General features: G+C 40.1%; 3 protein-coding genes across 4 annotated transcripts in view; 2 read left to right on the top strand and 1 right to left on the bottom strand.

Moving 5' to 3' along the window:
* LOC111138669 (cyclin dependent kinase like 1) overlaps positions 1-1,594 on the top strand; it is a 53,604-nt gene extending 52,010 nt beyond the window's left edge. The window contains exon 9 of one of the 2 annotated variants that reach the window (XM_022490680.1): positions 1,133-1,594. In XM_022490680.1, coding sequence (XP_022346388.1) covers positions 1,133-1,240 — 108 coding nt within the window. In that variant the 3' untranslated portion in view covers positions 1,241-1,594. Of the gene's footprint in view, positions 1-1,128 lie in introns of both variants that reach the window. The other variant, XM_022490679.1, reaches the window with a different exon arrangement.
* Positions 1,595-4,483: 2,889 nt separating this feature from the next.
* LOC111160753 (ATP synthase, H+ transporting, mitochondrial Fo complex subunit s (factor B)) lies at positions 4,484-15,878 on the bottom strand. Its single transcript, XM_022524088.1, has 5 exons — positions 15,820-15,878; positions 8,223-8,334; positions 6,883-7,091; positions 6,116-6,287; positions 4,484-4,942 (listed from the first exon to the last, which is right to left on the bottom strand). The coding sequence occupies exons 2-5, from the start codon at positions 8,324-8,326 to the stop codon at positions 4,828-4,830; spliced, it is 600 nt and encodes a 199-aa protein (XP_022379796.1). The 5' UTR covers positions 8,327-8,334; positions 15,820-15,878; the 3' UTR covers positions 4,484-4,827.
* A 184-nt stretch (positions 15,879-16,062) lies between these two features.
* Positions 16,063-25,987, top strand: part of LOC111140398 (L-2-hydroxyglutarate dehydrogenase) — a 43,998-nt gene continuing 34,073 nt past the window's right edge. Inside the window, exons 1-3 of the mRNA XM_022492664.1 lie at positions 16,063-16,202; positions 20,705-20,820; positions 21,513-21,664. Of these exons, the coding sequence (XP_022348372.1) occupies positions 16,063-16,202; positions 20,705-20,820; positions 21,513-21,664 (408 nt within the window). The remainder of the gene's footprint in view (positions 16,203-20,704; positions 20,821-21,512; positions 21,665-25,987) is intronic.

Raw genomic sequence — 25,987 nt, 5'->3', positions numbered from 1 at the left:
TCTCAGTGATATCAGTGGGAACAGCTCATTTTATCAGAGAAAAGCATCCCATCTGCACACAGGGAGCCCGTGAAGAACATGATTGGATGAAGTTAGGCAAAGTAGCCTTATGTTAAGCATCTTGTTATAAGCCAAAAGCTCTAGTAATTTAGAATGGACTGTAACTGGAACCATAACTAAGCTGAGCTGGCTACTCCCGGTCCCTTCTGGATCTGCTTAGGGAGTCCTTAATCTATAAATTATTATGTCCTAGTCTTTCCCTTGGCAGCCTCTGCTGCCCAGTGTGCTGAGTGGCATCTGGGTGGTGTATGTGAGGTTTGGAGGAGAGAAGAGGATGGACAGTCCCTTAGGAGCAGGTACAACATAAACTGCAGGGTCCTTAGATAGACCAGAGTTACAAAATTAAGAAAGCTTTATTTTATTCTGTCATATATGACCCAGGTAACAAAACAGGCTGGAATACATGACCCCAGAGTTACCACTTAGTTTGTTGTTCCTTTGTGTCCAAAGCAAAGGATCTTGATAGGAATATTTCTACTTGAACGAATGGGGGAACCCACTAATTGATGTATTGCATTTAGGTCTTGAAGGATTCAGCTGTTTGAAGTATTAAAAAGTAACCACTTTGCAGATACCTAAGGCCATGTAGTACAAAATACATATATTTTTTGTATTTTCTCTTTTCATTTGATATTGACAATAAACTTAAACATTTACTGGGAGCATGAGGGATCCGTTTGCCTTTTTAACAAAAGGGTAAGAAGGCAAATCACTTAAGTGCTCCAGATGTCAGCTTTCTTTGCTGTTAAGACAAACATTGGCTTAAATGATCCCTGAGGTCCCAGCAAGCTCTTACCTCCTGAAAATCTATTTTTTCCAATAATATTAAGTCAATTTTTCTTTTTCATATTCTCTAAATTTTCTTGAATGTGCGTATTTTGCTTTTTAATATAAAGTAAATCTTTAAAAAGGGAACACATTTAAGCATTTTGTCCTCCCTTAGGTCCTGGATTCTGTGCAGAAAAAGTATTTCTGTGCTGAAAAATTGACTGACTTACCTCTTTTTTTATATGTACTCAACAACGAAAAGAATGCACGGCATTGAACCTCACCCTGTGTTTTGTATTTGCAGTTGCAGGCCCTTCCTCAGCTGACCAGCAGTGGCTTCCTTCCAGCTTTGGATAATAAGAATTACTACTGGAATAGGAAGAAAATGAACTACCAATTTCCAAACATTTAAGGAGCTTGGAGCTAGATGATGAAAAAGGAGTTAGTCAATAATTTGGAGAAAACGAAACGTATACATTTGTTTGAAAACAATCACCATATCGAAAGGATACCAGGAGAAAACATAAGTCACAAACCGGGGGAGGCCACCTGGCAGAAGAGAAAGGGAACTTCCAGAGGCAGCCTTCCAGGCTTCACGATGGTGACCAGAACGGAAACACTTGTTTGGATTTTCATTTGCATTTTTGTTGTATCTAAGCAGCTGAGCTAATGGATAGAAATATAAACTGTACCTACTATCCCTATCTCTGGCAAAATTAGAAATGTAAGGATTTATGCTTTTATTGTACCATACATAACCAGTGAGAAATGGATTACAAAATACCCATATGTATTTCTTGCAGAGATTTGCCTTGAGTCCTATACCCTGCCTTTCAGACTGTCTTAACATCATATTTAAGAAGTTTTAGTTCCTGAAATCAAAATGCTTATAATTCTATTTTCTGCTTGCTCTATATCTAGATTTTCATATTTTTAAAACATTTTTAGACTATTGAAGAGTCGTTCAAAATAATTAAAATCATGGATTATCGTAACAGCATTATTTGCTTGCATATTTAATGATGTTTATAGACATTTGTTACATATACTTTTGTCATTAGCTTTAGTAAAGGCTGCACCTTAGTCATTTTTGCAGGCAGGATGGGTTTTTACAACCCCTCCCCAGGTGACCCAGTTCCCTTTACAAACTGGTGTAAAGCCTGGCAGCTGACTAAGGCTTGAATCAAGGGGTAGAACAAGACACACAGGCTTCACAGGAAGTGAGCCTATCAGCCTGAAAGTAATTAGTTCTTCATTCTCTCCAGCTCTGCCTCAGGCTTGGAGACAGATCTACAGGCAGGACTATCTTAACGATCTGGGCTCTGCAAGAAGTTGCTTGTTGAGTTCGTCTTTGGACCATGAAAGACTTTAGGTTGTACACTGATATTGTCCTGGAAATAACCTTTGATAATGTATGTGTGCGTATATATATACATATAAATACATACGCATATATGTGTGTGTATATATATATACTGTGCTAAGAATTGGCAACAACTGATAAGTAGTCCAAAACGATTCTGAGTATTCTTAGCTTTGTATCATGATACTTAACATGATGACATGTTATTAGCTTTGACTTGGCTGCGCCTCCTATTCCAAAAGATTTTTCATCCTTGTCCCCTGAACACAAGGGCAGGATGAAGCTCACGTCTGTTTTTTGTAGCTCACTGCCAGTTTTGGTTGGTGCTGCTGCTGCTCTTTCCTCAGTGGTTCCCAGCCATGGTCTTTGAAAATCTATTTTACTGTCTCTTCAAAACCTTTCTCCTATTCTCTTATTAGTTTACTGCTCTAGTAACTTCCTTCATGACAGCATTTGTCTTTATTCACTTACTGCTAAGTAACTCACCAAATTCAGGCATCTGTTCAATAATTTTGGCTACTCCAGCCAGTTTAATGATATCCTAAGACTCCCCGATGTATGTAGCTTCTTGCAAAGAGCTGACCCTGGGTTAAATACAAGTCCCAGCAGTATCTAATTCTTCTTATTTGGCTTTGATTCAAATGACAAGGAAGGACATCCCACTTCTGTTTACATTTTCTGTTTTCCTTTTTAACCCAAAATAATGCATTCGACGAGGCAGATGACTGTAACTGCCTAATTCATTCCGTAGTTTTATAGAAAACCATTCAGAATATAAAAATAGTTCTGGACTAAATTGTAGTGAATCAGTTACCTCACCACACAATAATCAAATCTGAGATGGAAGCATTCATTTTTTTCTAATGAGTTCTATTAAATGTGTACCAATGCTTAATTTAACCACATCTGTAATCCTTCGTTCAGCATGGAATCACCACTGTTTCACATGAGACTGTTCTATAGCTTAGTCTTTTTTTTAAAATTTACTGTGTTCTGATTTTATAATTGACAGTGGAAATTTTATTTATAAATAGTATATCATTTATGGCATGTGTTATTTACATAAGCTGGCTTCTAAACACAACAAAAATTCATTTTTTTCCCAAATGCTGCATCATACACTGTTTATTTTAAAACTATTTCTAGTCAAGGTTATAGTTAAGAGTATAATGTTCAAACCAAACATACAGAAATCTACAAACAAGTTGGCATATCATTAATAGTAATAGAACCAGGGCGATTTCGGGGTAAAACTAAAGATCTGTTTTCATCCATATCTGATATTCTTTGTCACTACTCTCTAGATATAAACTGAATTTTGCACTTACGCTTTTTTTTGTTTTTGCACTTATACTTCTTTTTGATGACCTTGAGCTCATAGGAAGAGGTATCCAACATGTATGGGGGAATAAAAATTAGTTTCTAATTGACATGTTAAAATTTCCTATTTAAAGCAATCTTTTAATTTAAGCAAAAAAGAAGTATAACTGGGCTGGTCTTCATGATCATTTCCTCTGTTCTACTGTAGTTGGCAAAACTATTTGAATTCAGCCAAGTATTTATGTCTAGTTTTAATAAAACCCTAGACTAAGATTACAAAATAGACAAATTAGCCAAAGAAAGGCGTATGTTATAAAGAACACAGGAATGTAGGATCATGGAAATGCATGCAAATCCTGGGAAGCGATACATATGCCTCAACAACCACTGACTGCCTTTCATAATTGACTCCACCAATGAATCTGAAATTTAGCTTTCAGTTTTTCATAATTGCACTTTTATGGTAACATGCTTCAATAACTTTAAAGTAAAAGGTAACAGTAATACAAATTACTGATAAAGTACAATAAAGAGTATCTGTGTTGCATGTTTAAATCACTTAATTTTTTTAGTTTTTTTAATATATTTTTTAAAGATTTTATTTATCTGACAGAAAGAGAAAGAGACCACAAGTAGGGGAGGAGTCAGGGGGAGAAGCAGGCACCCAGCTGAGCAGGGAGCCTGATGAGGGGCTGGATTCCAGGACCCTGGCATCATGACCTGAGCCTAAGGCAGATGCTTAACCTACTGAGCCACCCAGGTGCCCTATATCAGTTTAATTTTTTTTTTTTTTTTTTAGATTTTATTTGACAGGCAGATCACAAGAAGGCAGAGAGGCAGGCGGAGGGAGAGGAGGAAGCAGGCTCCCTGCCGAGCAGAGAGCCCGATGCGGGGCTCGATGCCAGGACCCTGGGATCATGACCTGAGCCGAAGTCATAGGCTTTAACCCACTGAGCCACCCAGGCACCCCGCCCTAAATCAGTTTAAGGAACTCTGTCGTCATCTACAACAAAAGTTATCTACATAGATATTTATATAAAATGAGGTATATATCAGAATTAAACTGCTACCTGCTTTCCATTTTTCTTAAAATGACTTAATGTGCATAGATTTTTACTTCCAACTTAGTAACTTCAGTGAGTCACTTCAGTGTCTGAATATTAATTTTCTACATGATGGACTCTCTGCTTCTGAAATATCATGATACAACATCCTTAAGGTCTGTTGATGATTATGTAATATTTACTGCTATTTAGGATCAACAATTTTAAATGATACTTTATATTGAAAGAAGACACTTATTGAATATTATTATTTTACTTCAAGTCTAATTTTAGTTCCAGAGAAGGCAGTGCTGTCTTAAAAGTTTGGATAAGATTTTCTTTTTCTCTTACTCCAGGAAGATCACTTAACAACAAATACTTGAGGTTTCTGCAGAAAAAGAAGAAAAAAAATTACTTCAGTTGGTCTTTACTCTTACAGCATTAAAACAGACTCCATTAAAGGCTTAAAAAAGAAAGTACACACAGAATGCATTTATATCACACTATACTATACTGTCAAAATGACTTTCAGAACAGCAATTTTAAGAGCGCTACTTTAAATGAAATTCATGCTAGGAACTAAGCCAGGCCTTGGGAAGTTTAGTTGTTCTGAATTATACCAATAATTCTAGCTGAATCTTTCCAAATACTATATATGTATTATAGCATAGAACTCATTTGCATGTGAAATATGAAACATGAATCTTAATCTAGAAAGGGATAAAAATTAGGGAAGTTCTGAAAGGAACTTCATTAAAAAATGAAGACTCAAAGCCTCAACTAATGTAAGAGATAATCTACTGCTTTTGGTTCCAGTGTTTAAAACTTCTCTCCTAAAAAGAAATAAACTTAAAAAAAGCAGGGGGAGATGCCTGGCTGGCTTGGTCAGAAGAGCATGCAACTCTTGATCTTGAGATTGTGGGTTCAAACCCCACATCGGTTATAGAAATTACTAAAAAAGAGAAACTTAAAATTTCTCAAACTTCCTGTGATACTGAGGTTAGTGTGAGAACATGGGGAAAAAATGAAGAGGAAGCATAATAGCAAAATAAAAAGATGAAGAGGAAGCATAATAGCAAATGCCCACTGACCGCTTACTGGAGCAGGCACCACGCTAGGTGCCTTAATTACTATGAACAGTAATTATTATAATTAATAAGGTTGTTATAGTCATGGCACCACAGTGCAGCAGCCACTCCAAAATATGAGTATTAAGTAAATACTTCTTTTTTAAAGAGATGTCCCCTAAGATAGGCAATAAAACATTAATGTATTAAGGTTGATAATTTTAACTGTTTGAAAGTATTACAGATGAAAGTTAAGTCATTTTATGTATTTTTCCAAATCAAAAAAGGTGCCACCTCTCAAATGTTTTAAATTCTAATTATTCAAGGCCCCTGGCTGGCTCAGTCGATAGAGCATGCAACTCTTCATCTCAGGGTTGAGAATTCAAGCCCCACACTGCAGACGGAGTTTACTTAAAAAACTTTTTTTAAATTTAAATTCTAATTATTCATTTTAACCTCATCATCAAGTTTCCATTTTGGCAGTGACCACCTACCTTAAGTGATATAAAGCAATGATTCCTTTGTCTGTGATGTTCCCACATGAAATTATTTCCATTTCCAGTATGCTTTTTTGTAAATTTTCCAGTTTACCAAGTCTCTCCAAACAGTCATCCTCAATATAATGACACTTGCATAGTCTTATTTTTTCAACGTGCTGTAGGCCCTCTGGGAGATAAAAGGTACATTTTAAGAATCTCCTTTACCATTAAGATAACCAGCTGTCCTAGTTTGGCCAGGACTATTCTGGTTTTAGGACTGAAAATCCTATGTCCTGGGAAACCTCTTAGTCCCCTGGAGGGGGAAGACCTGGATGATGAGTTACCCTAATAACCATGCAAGATATTTACTATCCATGCGTTGCTAATGGACAGAACCATTCTGTAATCAGATGTTTCAAGTATTGGAGGAAAGAAATGCCCACACAAGCAGAAGCTATAGGGTAGGATCATTCTTACATTACTAAGAGTTTCTCAAATGATGGAAATTTGACAAAGGTAGTTTGATAAACAAGGCCTTGAATTTTAAACTAATAAGCATGAAATAAAGGCATGTAGAGACAAGCTTAGTGAAGGGAGAAAGGAGAAGAAGGTGTTTGTAACCTCTATTTAATTTTAAAGAATCACACACAGGACTCAAGACTGGATGGTACTGGAAAGGGTAAAAAGGAACACACTTATGACTGTTAAATAGTGAGTCAACTGCAACAAGATGTCACTGCAAATCACCCACGTTTCCCATAAGCAAATGACAGGGTAGTTACCCAGATAATCAAATCCAATTCTCATGATACAGGACTCAGTGGCATCAATTGCCTGGATCTTGTATTTGTCCAGAGGTCCTGTTGGGAGGTGGTTGTAGTCCTTCTGCCACCTCTCCTGGCCATGGTAGCGCACCGTGGCCCCACAGCGTAGCAGCCACTCAGATGCTGCCCTATTGGGTCCCACATCCTTGATGCGTTCATAATCTACTCTGTTGGCAAAAGAGCAAAAGCAGTTCATTTTTAGTATAATCACTAGCTGCTCAGCTTTAGTCGTCAGCATAAATATAGTACTTCAGCAACTTTTCCTTTCAGATGACTGAGGAGGGAGAGAAGTACGTTAGGAAGAGCCAGGTATGTAGGAGGGCTCTTTTTGCTCCCTTGTTTTTGTTTCCAAGTGAACTCAGTCAAGCTTATTATTTTTATAGGGGTTTATCAGCCAGACATGAGTCTTCATTGATTCATATGTAGCACTGTGCTTGACACCAGGAGGTTCTCGGTAACCATGGATTGAGCAAATGACTATATTTGGTTATTGTTTTTATTAATGATAAAATATAAAAGGGACTAATTTTGAATCTATGTTCAAATTAATCTCATTAAGTGACTCTTATTAATGTCTACATATTAGTTATGTAGACATTAATAAGATGTCTTTCCTCTAGTTAGTTGTGTTAATACTGTATTAAGCAATGAGATTAGTTTCATTACCTTCAAAATGGTATTTCTAAGCATGCCACCCACTTTTTTGTTTTTTTTTTGTATTTTTTAAAAGATTTTATTTATTTATTTGACACAGAGAGACAATACTTACTTATCACAAGTAAGCAGAGAGGCAGGCAGAGAGAGGGAAGCAGGCTCTGGGCTGAGCAGAGAGCCCAGAGACCCTGGGATTATGACCTGAGCCAAAGGCAGAGGCTTAACCCACTGAGCCACCCAGGCGCCCAATGCCACCCACTTTTTGAACAAGTTGAGTCCCCTGGTAGTATTAAAAAGGCTAACTGTATCCCTTAAGAAGCCATAGAATATTCTAAAATTACATTTGCTGAGCTTTTTGGGTTAGAAAAATAATATATTTTCATTTTAGAAAAAGTTGATAGGCATCAAAAGGACAAATAAAAAAATGACTGAAATCCTGCAACATAGTATTTTGTAATCGATTTTTCTGGTCTTTATTCAATGTCTGTGTGTATATTTTATTTGTTTTTAAACAAAATTAGGATCCTATTACCTACCTTGTACAAAAAAGCATTTGAAATACAAGAAATAACCAAATTAGCTACTGGGAACTTATCTAGCTGTAATAATGGCCATGTTTCTTCACTTCAGTTACAGTAACTTACTTATTAAACACTGCATTCAACCAGCCCCAAAAGTTTCTGTAGTCACATGACCGTGGGGGTTTCTTTAAGCCACACAACTGCTGGGAAATTTTTCCAAACAGCATCACTTGATCTAGACACACAAAACAGTATTCATATTAGATCATTAGCTGGCAATCCGAGCCATACATCCAGTAACTTACTTTACAATTTCAAAGTCAGTGCTCTTGTGCCAATAAAGCTGATGAGTCATTTACCACTCAAAGTTAACAAGCAAGTCACTCCTGTCTGTTTCTTGGTTTCTTTGCTGCAGAAAAGAGGGGCTGGATTGGAGGGTCTCTAACATCCAGCCTTGATGTTAAGTTTCACTCTTCAACCCTCAGTTGGAGTCTGCCCACAGTATCGCCAGCAGATGTCCATCCAGTATTGCACTTACACAGTTGATGAAACCAATCAAAATGACAAACCGAAATCAGCTAGGGAGCAGAGTGCCGAGGTTAAAATGCTTGTAGCCAGGAAGGAAGAGTAGACATGAAAACAGACCTCTCTATGCCAAGGCTGCAAGTAGTACCACCAGAACAGTGCAAACACAGACCTGTCCAAGGGCAGCTAGGAAAGACTGGGCAAGTAACCTCACCTCGCTGACCCTTGGTTTTGTCACTTGTAAAATGAGATGATTTGCTCAGATGATTTCCAGCTGTAAGAAATTATAACCATGAGTTGAGAAAGTTTTCTTGCTCAGAAACTAGGTTTCTGAGCTGAGTTTCAATCTGATTTATTTCAGTTCAAGCTTCTCTAGTAGTGAGCAGTATCAGGGGAAAACAAAGATAAATGAAATGTGGTTTCAACCTTCGAGTTGCTGAAAAATTAATGCAGGGTGGAGTGAGGTGAAACAAGTTACCAGGTAGTTAAACGGTAGAACCTGAAAAATTCCTCAGAGTTAAAATAAGAATGGACCAGGATTTCAACAGGAGAAAGTATGTCAGCTGATTAGCTGAGGCAGAAATGTTTACGGCATGTTGTAGTTCAGTTTGGTGAGTACATGGGGATCCTGAGAAGAGGAGACAATCAATTTACACAGTCACATCAGGAAGGGTTTTGCAAGATCAGCAAGGGACTTTGGACTGTCTGCTGGAGGCAGTTGCGTCACTGAGGTTTTAGCAAAGACCACTGGCATTGTTAGAGCTGTGCTTTGGAATACTACTTGGCCAACAGCATCAACGCTGAGGGTCCACAGAACGGAACAGTGAGACAGCTAACAATGGCTTTAACTACATGTGCCCATGGGAAAGGACCAAGTGGGGCAAGAATGGGAATGACCATTACAGAGTGGATTCCACATGGCTCAGTGAGATGCTGAGGCAAGGGCCAGAATAGTTGAAAAGGACACTAAGTTTTGTTCCCAGGTCAAGGGTTAGATGGTGATGTCATTAACAGAAGTCAGTATCAGGAGGACAGGTTATATATAGGTTTCCCCCACCTCCACCCCCAGCTTTTCATATTCAAAATATGAAGTGTTAGCAGAACTTCTAAGTGGAGATAACCAACAAATCATTAGAATCAAAGTCACAAAATGGGACAACAGGAATGAACTTAGACCACCTAGACCATCCAGAGATGAGGAAACTGAAGCCCTAATATTAAGTAACTTGCTGACATCATAAATCCCTTCCGGAACAAGGTGGGATATTAATACATGCATGTATTTAAAAGGTCTTATTTAATGTTTCATGGCTAATTGGTGGCAGCACTGCAACTGGAACTTAGTTCTCCCTCCTTCCAGTCCAGGGCTTTTTCCTCAGTCCCAGATGGTATTAGAACTGGGGAAAAAGAAGACTAGAGAGAGGCCTGAGTGAGAACCACCTTAGAGCCAAGAAGTGACTGAAGATGTTGAGGTTCTAGAACAATGAGAGATGATATCTGTGGACAGAACCTGGGATCATCTCCCCTCTTCATCTCTTTTAAGGTTTTGACAGAGAAAGAGTGCACAAGCAGGCAGAGAGGCAGGCAGAAGGAGAGGGAGAAGCAGGCTCCCCGCTGACCAGAAAAGCCAGATGTGGGGTTTGATCCCAGGACCCCAGGATCATGACCTGAATGGAAGGCAGACACTAACAAACTGAGCCACGAAGGCACTCCTCTTCATTTCTTTTCTACAGTCATCTGCCTTCATTCCTGCAAACCTTCCCCATGCTATGAATCTCTTGTTCTTAGCCCTTCCTAGCTTTTTTTGGAAAATTCTCTCCACCTGTGACCACTTTTTAAAAAGATTATTTACTTATTTGTTTATTTGATAGATGGAGATCACAAGTAGGCAGAGAAGCAGGCAGAGAGAGAAGAGGAAGCAGGCTCCTTGCTGAGCAGAGAGCCCAATGTGCGGCTCGATCCAAGGACTCTGGGATCATGACCTGAGCCAAAGGCAGAAGCTTTAACCCATTGACTGGGCCACCCAGGCGACCCCTGTGACCACCTTTGATAACTCGACTGGCTGTCAATTTCATTTATCTGGGTTTTCTAGCTTCATTATAGGCTCTTCTATTTACCATCCCTCCCCACCCCACATCCCCATCCTGTCTGTAGAAATTTTACTCAACCTCAAGACCTCATTCATCATCCATCCATCCATCCATCCATCCATTCTCAGTAAGTATTTACTGAATGTCTGCTATACTCAGTGCCAGAGATACAATGGTAGGATTACAAAAACAACAAAGGAGAGACACAGAAAGACAAGGTTCCTTGTCCTCACAGAATATATAGTCTAATGAAGAAGACAGACAACATAAAAACAAACAAACATGCAATATGTCTTAATAGAGGTATGAACAAGTTCTGTGAAAGCCTAGAGGAGGGAGTGAAGAGAAGGCTTCACACTAGAGATGTCTTTTGAGATGGGTCTTAAAGGATAATTAAGGGTTTTGAGTTGGGCAGAAAAAAAGAAACGTATGCAGACCAAAAAGGACTTCAAGGATCACATCTTATTCATTGCCATTTTTCTTAGCACCTAGCACACTGCCATCCCCCTGATGCAAGAGTTTAATAAATATTTGCTAATTAGTAATCTTTAATGGTTGGTATATTTCCATAGAGACAGATAAAACCAGGGAGACTGTTATTAAACAGGTAAATTAGAGTGGTCTCTGAAAACTGAGTACTTTTACTTGATTCATTTTGGTTCACCTTATAATTTAGCTTAAAGGAAAGATAAAATTTACACTCACTATGATCTCTAAAAATATTAAGATGTTATATTTAAAATAATTTAAACATGACTATAAAAAACTTTACTTGGTAATAAAGGTAAGAAAGTAAATTGGTAGGTTTTACATTCTCAACTGCCCCTGTGCTAATTGATTTTAGAAATTTCAGATGAATTGAAGCTGCTGCCTCTGGGAATGTTTTCTATAAGGAAAGAGGAGACCTCTAGTGGTGAGTTGGTGAATTTAGCTGTAACGATTGGGGAAAAAAATGTTAACAGTAAGTTAAAAAAAGTCACTACTAAATTATTGCTTCAATAAATAATTAAGAAATTAAAATCATTTTAAAAAGCTCCTTCTTACTATCAGAACCTGGCTTAGGACAAATGTTTCTAAAAATTGCAATTATGCTTGTAACTTAGAGAAGGGCAGATCCCTGTGTCTAATTCAAAGTAAGATATACACAAAATGTTTCTGAGTAGGTTTGGTTGAGTTCCCATTTACCTAAAAACAGTAAGGTTTTTTTTTTTTTTTTTTTAAGTGGAAGTTCTGTTTTTACTTATCTAGACTATTAAGAGTGATGGCTAATTAAGTGGTTCAGAAGACTGAGCTAAAGAACTAATTCTTTATTTTATTTATTTTTTTTTTAAAGAACTAATTCTTGAAGGTAAATAAAATTTGGAGGGATGGGGTGGTACTGGAACTGGGCAGATCCTCCCCCAAATTACAGCAACACCTCACTGCAAATCAGTGACTCCAATTCTTATTCTTGAGGTGTGTAAAGTCTAATGAACTAGAATTGAAGAAATCATTAGGAATTGGAAGCAAAGGGGCACCTGAGTGGCTCAGTGGGTTAAGCCTCTGCCTTCAGCTCCGGTCATGATCTCAGGGTCCTGGGATCGAGCCCGCATCGGGCTCCCTGCTCAGTGGGGAGCCTGCTTCTGCCCCTCTCTCTGCCTGCCTCTCTGCCTACTTGTGACCTCTGTCTGTCAAGTAAATAAATAAAAAAATCTTAAAAAAAAAAAAAAAAAGGAATTGGAAGCAAAATTCCCTAAAGCCATTCCTAGGCCAACATCACGTGGGGCTCACTGAAGTAACACCTTACAGGTTCTGACATACATGGAAGATGAACATGAATTCTCAGCTAAGGGTGGTGTCATACCAAAGACATTATGGGGATGTATGAATGAATGTAAGGTGAGCTCTTGATTTGAAATTACTTAATTGAAACAAATCAATGTACAGTCAAACCTAGGGGAGAGGGTAAACAGGAAAAAATTCTATACAAGAGCAGGTGTATTGTGAGTTACTTCACCTTGTTAAACTAAGAAGTATGTACTCAAACTCACACAGTAAACAAGTCACTACTTTGGGTTCAACTGGCCCATGAAAGTCTGACCACAGACCATAGAAATGTATAATTCTGTATTTAACCTAGTTACAAACGGACTATGTGCTGTGCAAACTAAAAAATAACCATCTCCACTACGTATCTATCAGCATGGCTAAAATAAAAAATAGTGACAACACCAATTACTGATGGTAAGTAGACACCAGATCACTCAAACATTGCTGCTGGGAATGTATAAAGGTACAGCCACTTTGGAAAACAGTTTAGCAATTTTTTACCAAACTAAACATGCGCTTATCATATGTATGACACAGCAACTGGACTCTTGGGCATTTATCCCACAGAAACAAAAACAGGTTCACACAAAAAGCAATACACTGATGTTCATAGCGGCTTTACTCCAAATAGCTGAGGACTAGAACAACTGAGTTGTCCTTCAATGGGTGAATGTTCAACCTATTGTGGTACATCCATACCATGAAATACTACTCAGCAATAATGAATAAACCTTTGATACATACAACAATTTGGATGGATTTCAAGGGATTATGCTGAGTAAAAAAAAGCTAATTCCAAAAAAGTGATATACTTTATAATTCTGTTTATAGGACATTTTTGAAATGACAAAATTTTAGAAAGGGAGAACAGATTGGGAGGGGGTGCCCTGAAGAAGAGAAGTATAGTTATAAAAGGGCACCGGGAGGAATCCCTTGTGGTGATGGAAGTGTGCTGTAGCTTGACTGTGGTGGCAACACAACAATCTACACACGTGGTAAAAATTACATAGAACCAGGGCAGCTGGGTGTCTCAGTCGGTTAAGTGTCTGCCTTCTGCTCAGGTCATGATCCCAGAGTCCTGGGATCCCATCAGACTCCCTGCTCAGCGGGGAGCTTGCTTCTCCCTCTACCTCTGCCTGTCACTCCCCCTGCTTTTGCTCTGTCACCAAATAAAAAAATAAATAAAATCTTAAAAAAAAAAACCCAAAAAAATACATAGAACCAAATACACACATGTAAAACTGCGGAAATAATATCACCGGGATGTGTCAATGTCAGTTTCCCGGTTATGATACTGTACTATATTTTCACAAGATGTTAGCATTTGGGGGAGAATGGGTAAAGGGTATACAGGATCTCTATTGTTCCTTACAGCTGTATGGGACTCTACAATGATCTCAAAACAAAAAGTTGAATTTAACAAATAACCATCTCTTATTTTCTTCCCATTTGTGAAAAGCAAGTAACATTCTATATTGTTTTCACAAATAAAATAGTCAACTGTCCCAGAAGTAAAATCATTTAAACATAATAAAAGCAGTAATTTATTCAGTTGACCCTTGAGCAACCATCCCCCTCAGCTGCTGAAATCTGCATAGAAGTTCTGACCTTTCAAATTTAACTAACAGACTCCTGTTTGATTAGAAGCCTAGCAACATAGCTAACACATATTTTGCATGTTATATGTATTATATACTGTATTTTTTTTAAATTTTTTTTTATGTGACAGAGAGAGAGATCACAAGTAGGCAGAGAGGCAGGCAGAGAGAGAGGGGGAAGCAGGCTCCCCGCTGAGCAGAGAGCCCGATGTGGGGCTCGATCCCAGGACCCTGAGATCATGACCTGAGCCGAAGGCAGAGGCTTAACCCACTGAGCCACCCAGGCGCCCCTATACTGTATTTTTTTTTAAAGATTTATGCATTTGAAACAGAGCGAGGTTAGCACCAGCCAGACGAAGAAGAGGGAGAGAGAAAGGGAGAATGGAGCTCTCCCCTGAGCAGGGAGTCCAATGTGTGGCTCATCCCAGGTCCCTGGGATCATGACCTGAGCTGAAGGCAGATGCTTACCCAACCAAGCCATTCAGGTGACCCTATATACTGTATTTTTATAATAAGGTAAACTAGGGGTGGCCTGGGTGGCTCAGTGGGTTAAAGCCTCTGCCTTTGGGCCTGTCATGATCCCGGGGTCCTGGGATCGAGCCCCACATCGGGTGCTCTGCTCAGCGGGAAGCCTGCTTCCTCCTCTCTCTGCCTGCCTCTCTGCCTACTTGTAATCTCTGCCTGTCAAATAAATAAATAAAATCTTAAAAAAAAAAAAAAAAAGAAAAAGAAAAACCCAAGGAAAATACATTTACAGTACTATACCGGATTTATTGAAAAAGATCTGCCTGTAAATGGACCAGAATAGTTCAAACCCATGCTCTTCAAGGGTCAACTGTACTTCCCTGTGCTAAACACCCACGAGCTTTTTCTCGTACTCCACACAAGAGCCCTCTGAGAGGGTCACGGCTTGTACTCCTGGTCCACAGAGGAGGATATGAGGCAAAGAGGCGAAATGACTTCCCCAAGCCACCAGACTAATACCTGGAACCAAATTCAAACAAAATTCCTCCAGCAATACAGTTTTTAACTTCTACTTTTGTTCTGTTCAGTTGTTCTGACCCTAAAAATTAAAAACTGCCATCAAGCACGGAGGACAGGTGTGGAACTGCCATGGGAACAGTGAATGAAACTTAATGATCAGATGGTCACTTGGGGATGACACAGCCCACCTCCCTCACCTTACAGATGAGGAAACGGGGTGAAGAGACCGGTACAAGTGAGTCGCTGTACCGTATCTCGACCCAGTATTTAAGGAGACAGACTGCTAAATAATAGCAAAGAGGACACCGCCGGGAGCCCCGCAAAAACAAGGCCAGAAGACTACAGGCTGCCAGGCGTTGCCGTGACCAAGAGCCTCCGTCCGGAGCCAGGGCCAGGGCTGGACAGCCAGCACTCCTCCATGGGCACTTGGTCTGGCGGGGGTCAGGATGGAGACCTGCGAAGGCCAGCAGCGGGCGGGGGCCGGGCCGAGCGGGAAGCAGGGAGGCCGCTGGACCCGCCCATACGAGAGTTTTCAACCCCCCTGTCACGCCCCGACTTTCTCCCAAAGTCCAGAGGACGCTGAGCGGTGAACACCGAGGACGCACGACTCGACAGGCCAGCTTTCCAGTCGACCCAGCCGTGGGAGAAGGAAAAGGGCAGAGCGTAACTACCACCCTAGACCCGCCTCGCTCAAGGCCTAGCTCCTCTACTCACAGGTCCGGAGGAAGGGAGGGAGCGAGCCAGCGTGCCGCACGTCTACGGCGCCGCTGGCCTGCCCTTCGCCCTCCGCCGCGCGCGTCCATTGGCCACTGGCACCGCCCTCACGTGGGGCGTCGGTGAGCGCCTCATTGGCCCCTGAGTGGGGGGCGGGGCTAGACAGCGCGGGGAGCCGCGGAGCGTCGGGCTGCAGTGGGCGGAGCTGGAGGCTGAGGGAGGGCGGGAGAGGGGGCGCACGCGATGGTGCTGGTGCTGCGTTACCTGAGCGGTGCCTGCGGCGGGGTCCGCGGGGGTCTCCCCGGGGGCTTCGCTGCGGCGTGCCGGCCGGCGCCGGGGAGGCCCTGGCCGCTGTGCCAAGGTGGCCGTAGAGCCAGCACTCGGTGAGTAGCCGCTGGCCTGCCCTTGTCGCTTGTGCTACTACTGCTTCTTTCCGAGGTGCCTCTTGCTGGACCTGTGCCCCTGCTCTACTTCCCTGTCCCGGGCGTGAGAGAAGGTCAAGATCCTGTGGATCCCAGGCGTTCCCTTGTAGGATTCATTCGTTGTGTTGCGTGCCGGATGCAGAACAAGGCAGCGATGAGTAGAGAGGTCTAGAGCAGTTCTGGTTTTGAATAGCACCCCTCCACTTCCTATTCAGTCCTTGGGTGGGTTACTATAGCTCCTTAAAGGCTCAGTTGTGAGTAGGATCCTAGTCTTGCCCGTAGGTGGTCGTTTTGAGGCTTAAAGGACCCACCACACGAAGCAATCAAATAAACTGTTTATTTGCTGGCATCCCTGGTGTTGCTTGGAAGACCGGGACCAGTTCTTAAATCAGTCGGTTCCTGGCAAACACTGCATAGAGTTGCCCCTGTGAGAAGCCGCTCAGTTGCTAATCAAAGCTTGCACAAGTGAGTGTCCTGTGATTTGAAGTTTGGAGGTCACATTAAAAACCACCGTCTTTCTCTGCTTTCTGGAGAGGGCGTGGCTTATGCTAAGGCTTTAAAGCTGGAAAGCTCTTGGCAATTTCCAGAACTAGAAGGTGGCGTCTTCTACTTCACTGAGTGGGACTGTTCTTCGTGGAACAGAGATGGTGTGGAATGACACTGGAGAGAGGCTACATCACAGCAGGTTTTTTATTTTATTTTACCCACATGGAATTTTATTCTAAGAGCATTGGGAGACTTTCAAAGGATTTTTAAGAAGAGGGAGTGATTAAATGTTGAGGTTTCAAAAGTTGACTGGCTGCTGTGTGTTAGTGGTTTGGAGGGAGGTTAGAGTGGGATAGGACTTTTGAGTCATGGTGGGTGAGCTTAGACAATTATTTTGGGATGGCTTTTCTTAGGAAAAGTAGGGTTAGTGAAGGTTTTGTTTATACTTTTTATTTTGAAATAATTATAGGTCCATGGGAAGTTGCACAAAAACCCCACAAGAAGCAAATCCCAAACCAGTGTTTGTATACCCTTCAGCCAATTTACCCCAATGATAGCATCTTACCTAACTACAGTATAGTATCAAAACTAGGAAATTGAGATTGGCACAATCCACAGACCTTGTTCAGATTTCATCAGCTTTTATATGCATTCATTTGTGTGTTTTTATTCAATTTAATCGTGTTAATTTGTGTAACTGCCACCATAAAATACAGAAATGTTTCATTACCACAGAGACATCTCTTGTGTTACCAGTCCCTTTATTTATTTATTTTCAAAGATTTTATTTATTTGACAGACAAAGATCACAAGTAGGCAGAGAGGGAGGCAGAGAGAGAGAGAGAGGAGGGAGCAGGCTCCCTGTGAGCAGAGAGCCCAATGTGGGGCTGGGTCCCAGGACCCAGGACCCTGAGCTGAAGGCAGAGGCTTTAACCCACTGAGCCACCCAAGCACCCCTACCAGTCCCTTTATATTCACATCCCATCTTCTCTACCCTTCCTAACTTGGCAATCACTAATCTATTCTCTAGCTCTAAAATTTTGTCATTTTGAGAATGTTCTATAAGTGGAGTCACACAGTATATAACCTTTTGAGATTGGCTTTTTTCTCACAGCATGATGTCTTTGAGATTCATCCAAGGTGTTCCCTATAATGAAAGTGGGTTCCTTTTCACTGTTGAGTAGTGTTCCATGGTATGGATGTAATACAGTTTGACCATTTACCAGTTGAAGGATATCTGGACTATTTATAATTTTGGACTATTATTATTAAAGCTGCTGTGAACATTTAAGTACAGGTTTTTATAGAACATAGGTTTTTATTTTTTGAGATAAATGCCCAAGAGTGTAGTTGCTAAGACATGTTTAGTTAGTACATGCTTGATTTTTTTTCATTGTGGGGATGGTTTTTATTCTATTTATTTTTAAATTTATTTATTTATTTATTTATTTATTTGAGAGAGCACAAGGAGGGGGGGAAGTGCAGAAGGAGAAGCAGACTCTGCTGAGCAGGGAGCCCAGCGCAGGGCTCCATCCCAGGATCCAGGGATCATGACCTGAGCCCAAGTCATATACCTAACCAACTGAGCCACCCAGGCGCCCCTGTAGATATGTTTTTTAATGTCGAGCCATAAAAGGAATATCAATTGTGAAATATTGAGTATTGATTTATAAAAGAAAAGTACACCAGCGCTTCCCAAGGAAGTATAAAACATGAAGTCATGTACCTGGGATTCAGGTTCTGAATATTAGAATTTCCCTTACAGAAAGATTTGAGATGAGTAGAGTCCATATTTGGGACTCAAAAAGAGACCATTATATCCTTTAATATCTTCAGCAATCCAAAGAATGGCCTGAGGAAGAGTAGGAGACCAATGATGTGGCCCAAATTGGGTAAGATATAAGCGCAAAGATCTGTTTTTCCTATATACAAGTTACAACAGAACAAAGGAAGTTGTGCCACCGTCAAGGCCGACAGCAATTATCTGACTGGAGTGGAGTGTGTTACACAATGGCAGATTTATGTTTAGTTTTTGAAGAAACTGCTATACTCTTTTTCCAGGGTGGCTGTACTATTTTACATTCCTCCCAGAGGTGTGTGAGTGGTCCAGTTCCTCCTCATTCTCACTAGAATTTGGTGCTACCATTTTTTTTTTTTTTAAATTTTAGCCATTCTAATAGGGGTGTAGGGATATCTCACTGTAGTTTTAATTCGCTTTTCCCTAATGACTAATGGTAGTGAACATCTTTTGATGTGCTTGTTTGCCATTTATATATCTTTCCTCTTTGATGAAATGTTTTGTTCATATCTTTTGCCCATTTTAAAAAAATTTTATTTTTTTCAATGTTCCAAAATTCATTGTTTATGCAGCACACCCAGTGCTCCATGCAATACGTGCCATCCTTAATATCCACCACCAGGCTCAACCAACCCCCCACCCACTCCCCTCCAAAACCCTCAGTATATTTCTCAGAGTCCACAGTGTCTCATGGTTTGTCTGCCCCTCCGATTTCCCCCAACTCCCTTCTCCGCTCCTTCTCCCAGTGTCCTCCGTGTTAACTAAATGGTTTATATGAGAGTTCTTTATATAGTCCAGATGTGAATCCTTTGTCAGATATGTGGTTTGCAAGTATTTTCTCCCTGTTTGTTAGTTGTCTTCTTATCCTCTTAACAAGATCTTTTGCAGAACAAAATTTTTAATTTTGATGAAGTGCAGTTTATCAAATTTTTTTATATGGATCATGTTTTTGGTGTCTTCTACTTCACTTAGTGCTAGGTCCCAAAGGTTTTCTCCTAAAAGTTTTATGGTCAATATTTGATGATATAAAATGTTTATTGTAAATTTTTAAAAATTAGAATACTGGTGGTTCCTCGCTGGCTCAGCTGGTAGAGCATGTGACTCTTAATCTCGGAGTCGTGAGTTCAAGATCCACTTTGAGCATGGAGCCAGTTAAAATTAAAAGACAAGAACAACAAAAAACAAAAATAATTTAAAAAATCAGAATGATGGTATTGTGGGCATGTTTTATAGAGGCCTTTTAGAAACAACATAATAAAATATTTACAGATAATGTTTAGGATTTGCATCAAAATAATTTAATTTAGGACGAGCTGAAATAGGTGGGGTGTAGAAAAGGCAAGATTGGCCCTGTTCCTGTCAGACTAGATTTTTGGGCCCATGAGGTAGGTGCTAAAGGTAGACATTTCTGCTCCTCATTGCTGAATTAGATAGACTATACATGCCCTTCCTAATTTTTTCTTTTTTTTCTTTTTTTTTTTTTTTTAGATTTTATTTATTTATTTGACAGAGAGAAATCACAAGTAGGCAGAAAGGCAGGCAGAGAGAGAGGAGGAAGCAGGCTCCCTGCTGAACAGAAAGCCCGATGTGGGGCTTGAACCCAGGACCTGGGATCATGACCTGAGCCGAAGGCAGCGGCTTAACCTACTGAGCCACCCAGGCACCCCCTAATTTTTTTCTTTTAAAGATTTTATTAGCCTGCACTCACAAGCAGCGGGAGGAGTACAAGAGGGGGAAGGAGAGAGAATCCTCAAGCAGACTCCCTGTTAAGCACGGGGCTCAATCCCTGGACCCTGAGATCACAACCTGAGCTGAAACCAAGAGTCGGATGCTTAACAGACTGAGCCACCCAGGTGCCCCTGAGCTTGAATTTCAAATGAGTAAATGGTAGAGCAGAGTTTGAAGCCTAACAGAGTAATGGATCCTAGGACTCTGGGATCATGACCTGAGTCATGAAGGCAGTGGCTTAGCCAACTGAGCCACCCAGGTGCCCCAATGCCTCTAATTCTTAAAGGCTTTTTCTGTTAAGAAGCCAATAGCGTAAGGCCCAAGAAATATTTGATTTTCATGATTACAAATTCATAGTTTAATTGTTCACTGATGGTGAAAATTATGCACATGAAGTTTTATAAGATCTACTATAAACATGCATTACTTTAAAGGTGACTTTCTCTTAAAGCTCATTTGATGTAGTCATTATCGGTGGCGGAATTGTGGGCCTTGCCTCTGCCAGAGCACTCATCCTGCGACATCCAGCACTTTCCATTGGTGTTCTGGAAAAGGAGAAAGATTTAGGTATGTATGATATCATTGTGGTTCTTTGGGCTTAATCTGCTCATTTTTTCAGTCCTACATCTTTCATGTTGAATGTTGATGTTAGTATCCTAATTAGGGTTCTCCATAAAGCAGAGCCTGGGACTAGAACTTGAGCATAGGTGATTTATTTGAGAGGCTGTTTAGGAGGCAGGACTGAGGGGGGTGTGGAGAGTAAACCAGGAAGGAGGAAAAGCCACAGGAGGGTACATTATCAAGGTTGCTGTTCTGAGCTTGATTCCTCTGGGGCCTCTGAGGAGCTACATGAACATTTCCAAGTATTGTGCTCATTTATTCATCAGCTAGTGTTTCTACTGGCTGAGGATTACCCCTAGGGATGTTGAGGCATTGTCCTCTCTCCCCTCACCCCTCCACCTGTTAGGAATGGGCATGCAGAATGCCTAGAGTTATGGGGGCCCTTGGAGTGGTTTGCTGGTGGTGAGAGGTGGGTTTGTGCACCAGAGTTGTAATTGAAGTCAAAGTTAGGCTGGGAGGATGTGGCATGGACACCAGGGATGGCTACTAGAGGAAATTACCCATGCCCTGCCTGTGAGAACAAACTCCGAATGTTCAATAATGTGGTTTCTAATAGCTTCATCTATGTTTGTTCCTGCTGTTTGCAGGTTTTGTATGCATTGTGTAGTTTCTCTTACTCTGTTTCTCTTGTCCGGTAGCTGTACACCAGACTGGACATAACAGTGGTGTCATACATAGTGGAATTTATTATAAACCTGAATCTCTGAAAGCTAAATTGTGTGTACAAGGTTCTGCCCTCATCTATGAGTATTGTAACCAAAAGGGAATTTCCTACAAGCAATGTGGCAAGGTAAGGCATTTTACTAGAGCCCTGACCTACAACTAGCGTTTTCTTAGTGATGTTTATTGTTGAGTTTTAAAAAAAAAATGGCTCTTCTTTCTTTTTGCAATTTTCAAAATCTAATATTAGAAAATAACTAGAAAAGGTGGTATGACTAACTCCATGTTATTTTTTAAAAAAGTAACAGGCTTATTGACATATAACTTATATACCGTCTAATTCATCCCTTTATTAAAGTGTTCAATTTGATTTTTAGTATATTCATAAAATTGTGTATTTATCACCACTGTCTAATTTTAGAACATATTCATGACCTCATAAAGAAACCCTGTGCTTATTAACAGTTATTCTCAATACCTCTCACTTCCTATTTCTACCTTCTTCTAGCTCCTGGCAACCACAAATATACTTTCACTTTCTGTGGATTTGCCTGTTTTAGGTATTTCCTATAAATAGAATCCTACAATATGTTGTCTTTTGTGACTGACTTCTTCTATTTAGCATAATATTCTCAAGGTTCATTCATCTTCCGGCACGAATCAGTATTTTGTTCCTTTTTATAGTCCATTGTGTAGGTATGCCACATTTTGTTTACCTCTTTATCAGTTGACAGACATTTGGGTTGTTTCCACATTTGACTATTATGAATCATGCAGCTATGGACATTTATGTACAAGTTTTTGTGTGGGCTTATGTTTCATTTCTCTCGGGTACATACCTAGAAATGAAATTCCTGGGTCATTTTGACATTTTGAAGAACTGCCAAACTGCTTTTTAAAGTTCTGCAGTATTTTATTATTATTATTTTTTAAAGATTTTATTCATTTATTTGACAGAGATCACAAGTAGACAGAGAGGCAGGCAGAGAGAGATAGAGGGGGAAGCAGGCTGCCCGCTGAGCAGAGAACCAGATGCACGGCTCGATCCCAGGACCCTGAGATCATAATCTGAGCTGAAGGCAGAGGCTCAACCCATTGAGCCACCCAGGTGCCCCGAGTTCTGCACTATTTTAAATTGCCATCAGCAGCTAGTGAGGATTCCAGTATCTTTACATCCTTGTCAACACCTGTTATTGTCTGTCTCTTATTTTAGCCATCCTTACTGGATGTGAAGTGGTATGTCAATGTGGTTTTGATTTGCATTTCCCTAGTAGTTAATGGTGTTGAGCATCTTTTCATACACTTATTGGCCACTTATTTATGTTCTTTGGAAAAATGTCTATTCAGTTCTTTTGCCCATTTAAATATTGGATTATTTATCTCTATTCTTGAGTTGTAGGTGTTCTGTATATATCCTGGATACAGCCCCTTATCAGCTGTATGATATTTACTAAAACACTACTAGAACATTAAGATATTTTATGTATAAACTGAAATAGTAATAATAGTAATATTAATATTTTAAATAATGCTAAATATTTTTCCTATAGATTTTCTTTTTTGCTTTCTTGATAATATATTTTAAAGCACAGAAACTTGTAATTTTAATGAAGTTCAGTTATCACTTTTTTCTTTTGTTGCTTATAGTTTTGTTGTGTTTTTTTTTTTAAGATTTTATTTATTTATTTGACAGACAGAGATCACAAGTAGGCAGAGAGGCAGGCAGAGAGAGAGGAGGAAGCAGGCTCCCTGCTGAGCAGAGAGCCCGATGTGCGGCTTGATCCCAGGACCCTGGGATCATGACCCGAGCTGAAGGCAGAGGCTTTAACCCACTGAGCCACCCAGGCACCCCTGTTGCTCATAGTTTTAGTGTTGTATCTCAGAAATCATTGCTTAACCTGAAAAATTACTTGTACATTTTTTTCTTCTAAGAGTTTTGTTATAGCCTTATCTCTAACATTTAGATCTATGATCACTCCCCCCGCCCCACAATGAGTTGGTTTAATTCCAGGTGGTACAGTATTTGGGGTAGATCAAAGATTGAAGAGTAGACTTTGGCAGGATTCTAGGCTGGGTTTACTCTGATTCAGAGCTAAAGTTGCAATGGCTGAGTGAGAAGAACTAAAGAGAAGATGAGCCATTGTATGATTTTTATATGTATAATATACATATATATGTACATATATACGTGTATATATGTATGTGCATATACGTGTGTATATATACGTATATATGTGTGTGTGTGTGTGTGTGTGTGTATATTAATAATTTATTGCTAAATGTACAACAGGATCCAAGAGGACACTTTATTCTAGCTATAGGTGGCAACAGATATGACAGGTAATCTAGATGTGTAAATAGGAATTTTGGAATTAAGGATCACCATTGCCTTAGGTACAAGGAGCAACTTATTTTCTGCCAGATTTCTTAATCCCAACTGTGGTCAGAAGATCCTTTCCTGTAGCTTTCACTTTTAGCCCCTTGAGTGTCTTCTCTTTTTGTTCCTGTTTAAATGCCTTATCTTCCTAGTTCATTTTTTTGGCCTGCTTCTTTGGCTATTTCAGGAGGTTACTACCTTCACAGCTGGTCTACTGTTTCTTCCCCAGACCCTGCCATCAGAAGCAGGGGCCCCCTCTCCCACCCCCTGCACTTGTACTTCTAGTATATGATCAGTTTTAAATTGATTTTGGTATATGGTGTGAGGAAGGGGCTCAACTTCATTCTTTTACAGTTGTCTCGACACCATTTGCTGAAAAAACTGTTCTTTCTATATTTTTTTGGCAACTTTATCAAAAGTGAGTTGAGGGTGTCTGGGTGGCGCAGTCAGTTAGGTGTCTGACTCTTGGTTCAGTTCAGGTGGTGATCTCAGGGTCCTGAGATGGGGCCCTGCATTAGGCTCCATGCTTAGTGAGGAGTCTAGTTGAGTCTCCCTCTCCCTCTGCTCTACCCCCCCCCACCATGCTCGCTCACGTGCTCTCTTTGTCTCTCAAATAAATAAATAAATAAATCTTTTTAAAAAGAGGTGTTTTTTTTTTTTTTAAAGATTATTTATTTATTTATTTATTTGACAGAGATTACCAGTAGGCAGAGAGAGAGAGAGAGAGAGGAGGAAGCTGAGCAGAGAGCCCGTTGTGGGGCTGGATCCCGGGACCCGAAGGCAGAGGCTTTAACCCACTGAGCCACCCAGGTGCCCCAAGAGTTAGTTAAGCATAAATGTAGGAGGATATGTTTAAGATTCTCAATTCCATTTCATTGATGTATATCTATCCTTATGCCAGTACCATAGTATCTTGATTATTGTGGCTGTTTATTATATTTTGAAATCAGGAATTGTGAGTCCTCCAGCTTTGTCCTTTATTCAAGATTGTTTTGGCTGTTCTGGGTCCCTTGCTTTTCCACATGAATATCAGGGTTGTTTAGTCAGTTACTTAAAACAACAACAACAACAAAAAAAACAGCTGAAAGTCTGATAGAGATTATGTTGAATCTATAGATCAGTTTGGGGGGTATTGCCATCTTAATATTAAATCTTGAAAACCATGAACATGGAAATGTCTTCCCATTTTTTTAGATCTTAAATTTTTTTTTTAAAGATTTTATTTATTTATTGGGCAGAGAGAGCAAGAGAGCACAAGGAGGGGGAGCAGCAGAGGCAGAAGCAGGGCCCCGCTGAGCAGGGAGCCCGATGTGGGACTTGATCCCAGGACCCTGAGATCATGACCTGAGCCAAAGGCTGAGGCTTAACCAACCGAGCCACCCAGGCGCCCCAGATCTTAATTTCTTTTGTTTTGTGTTTTTCAGTGTTTTGTGTTTTTCAGTTAAAATTTTTGTTAAACTTTTTTTTTTTGTTAAACAATTTTTGTTAAACTTATTCCTTGATATTTTATTCTTTTTTTTTTTTTAAGATTTTATTTATTTGACACAGAGAGAGAGATCACAAGCAGGCAGAGAGACAGGCAGAGAAAGAGAGGGAGAAGCAGGCTCCCCGCTAAGCAGAGAGCCTGACTCAGAGCTCGATCCCAGGACCCTGAGATCATGACCTGAGCTGAAGGCAGAGGCTTAACCCACTGAGCCACCCAGGCGCCCCTTGATATTTTATTCTTTTTGATGCTTTTGTGAGGGGGATTTTCTCTGAAATTCATTGTGGATTATTCATTGGTAATGTATAGAATATGATTGATCTGTATGTATTTTCTCTTGCAACCTTGCTAAATTCATTATAATAGTTGTGTGTGTGTGTGTGTGTGTGTGTGTGTGTGTGTGTGTAGATTCCTTAGGATTTTCTATATGCAGGAATATGTCATCTGCAAATAGGATAGTTTTTCTTTTTCTTTCTTTCTTTCTTTTTTTTTTTTTTTTTTATTTTTTTTTTTTTTTATTTGAGAGAGAATGAGTGAGAGAGAGCATGAGAGAGGAGAGGGTCAGAGGGAGAAGCACACTCCCCAAGGAGCTG

The sequence above is a fragment of the Enhydra lutris genome, unplaced genomic scaffold (assembly GCF_002288905.1).
Source record: "Enhydra lutris kenyoni isolate GAN:26980312 unplaced genomic scaffold, ASM228890v2 scaffoldscaffold4, whole genome shotgun sequence".
In the NCBI taxonomy this organism is placed as follows: domain Eukaryota; kingdom Metazoa; phylum Chordata; class Mammalia; order Carnivora; family Mustelidae; genus Enhydra; species Enhydra lutris.
This window is presented reverse-complemented; position numbering and strand designations above follow the sequence as displayed.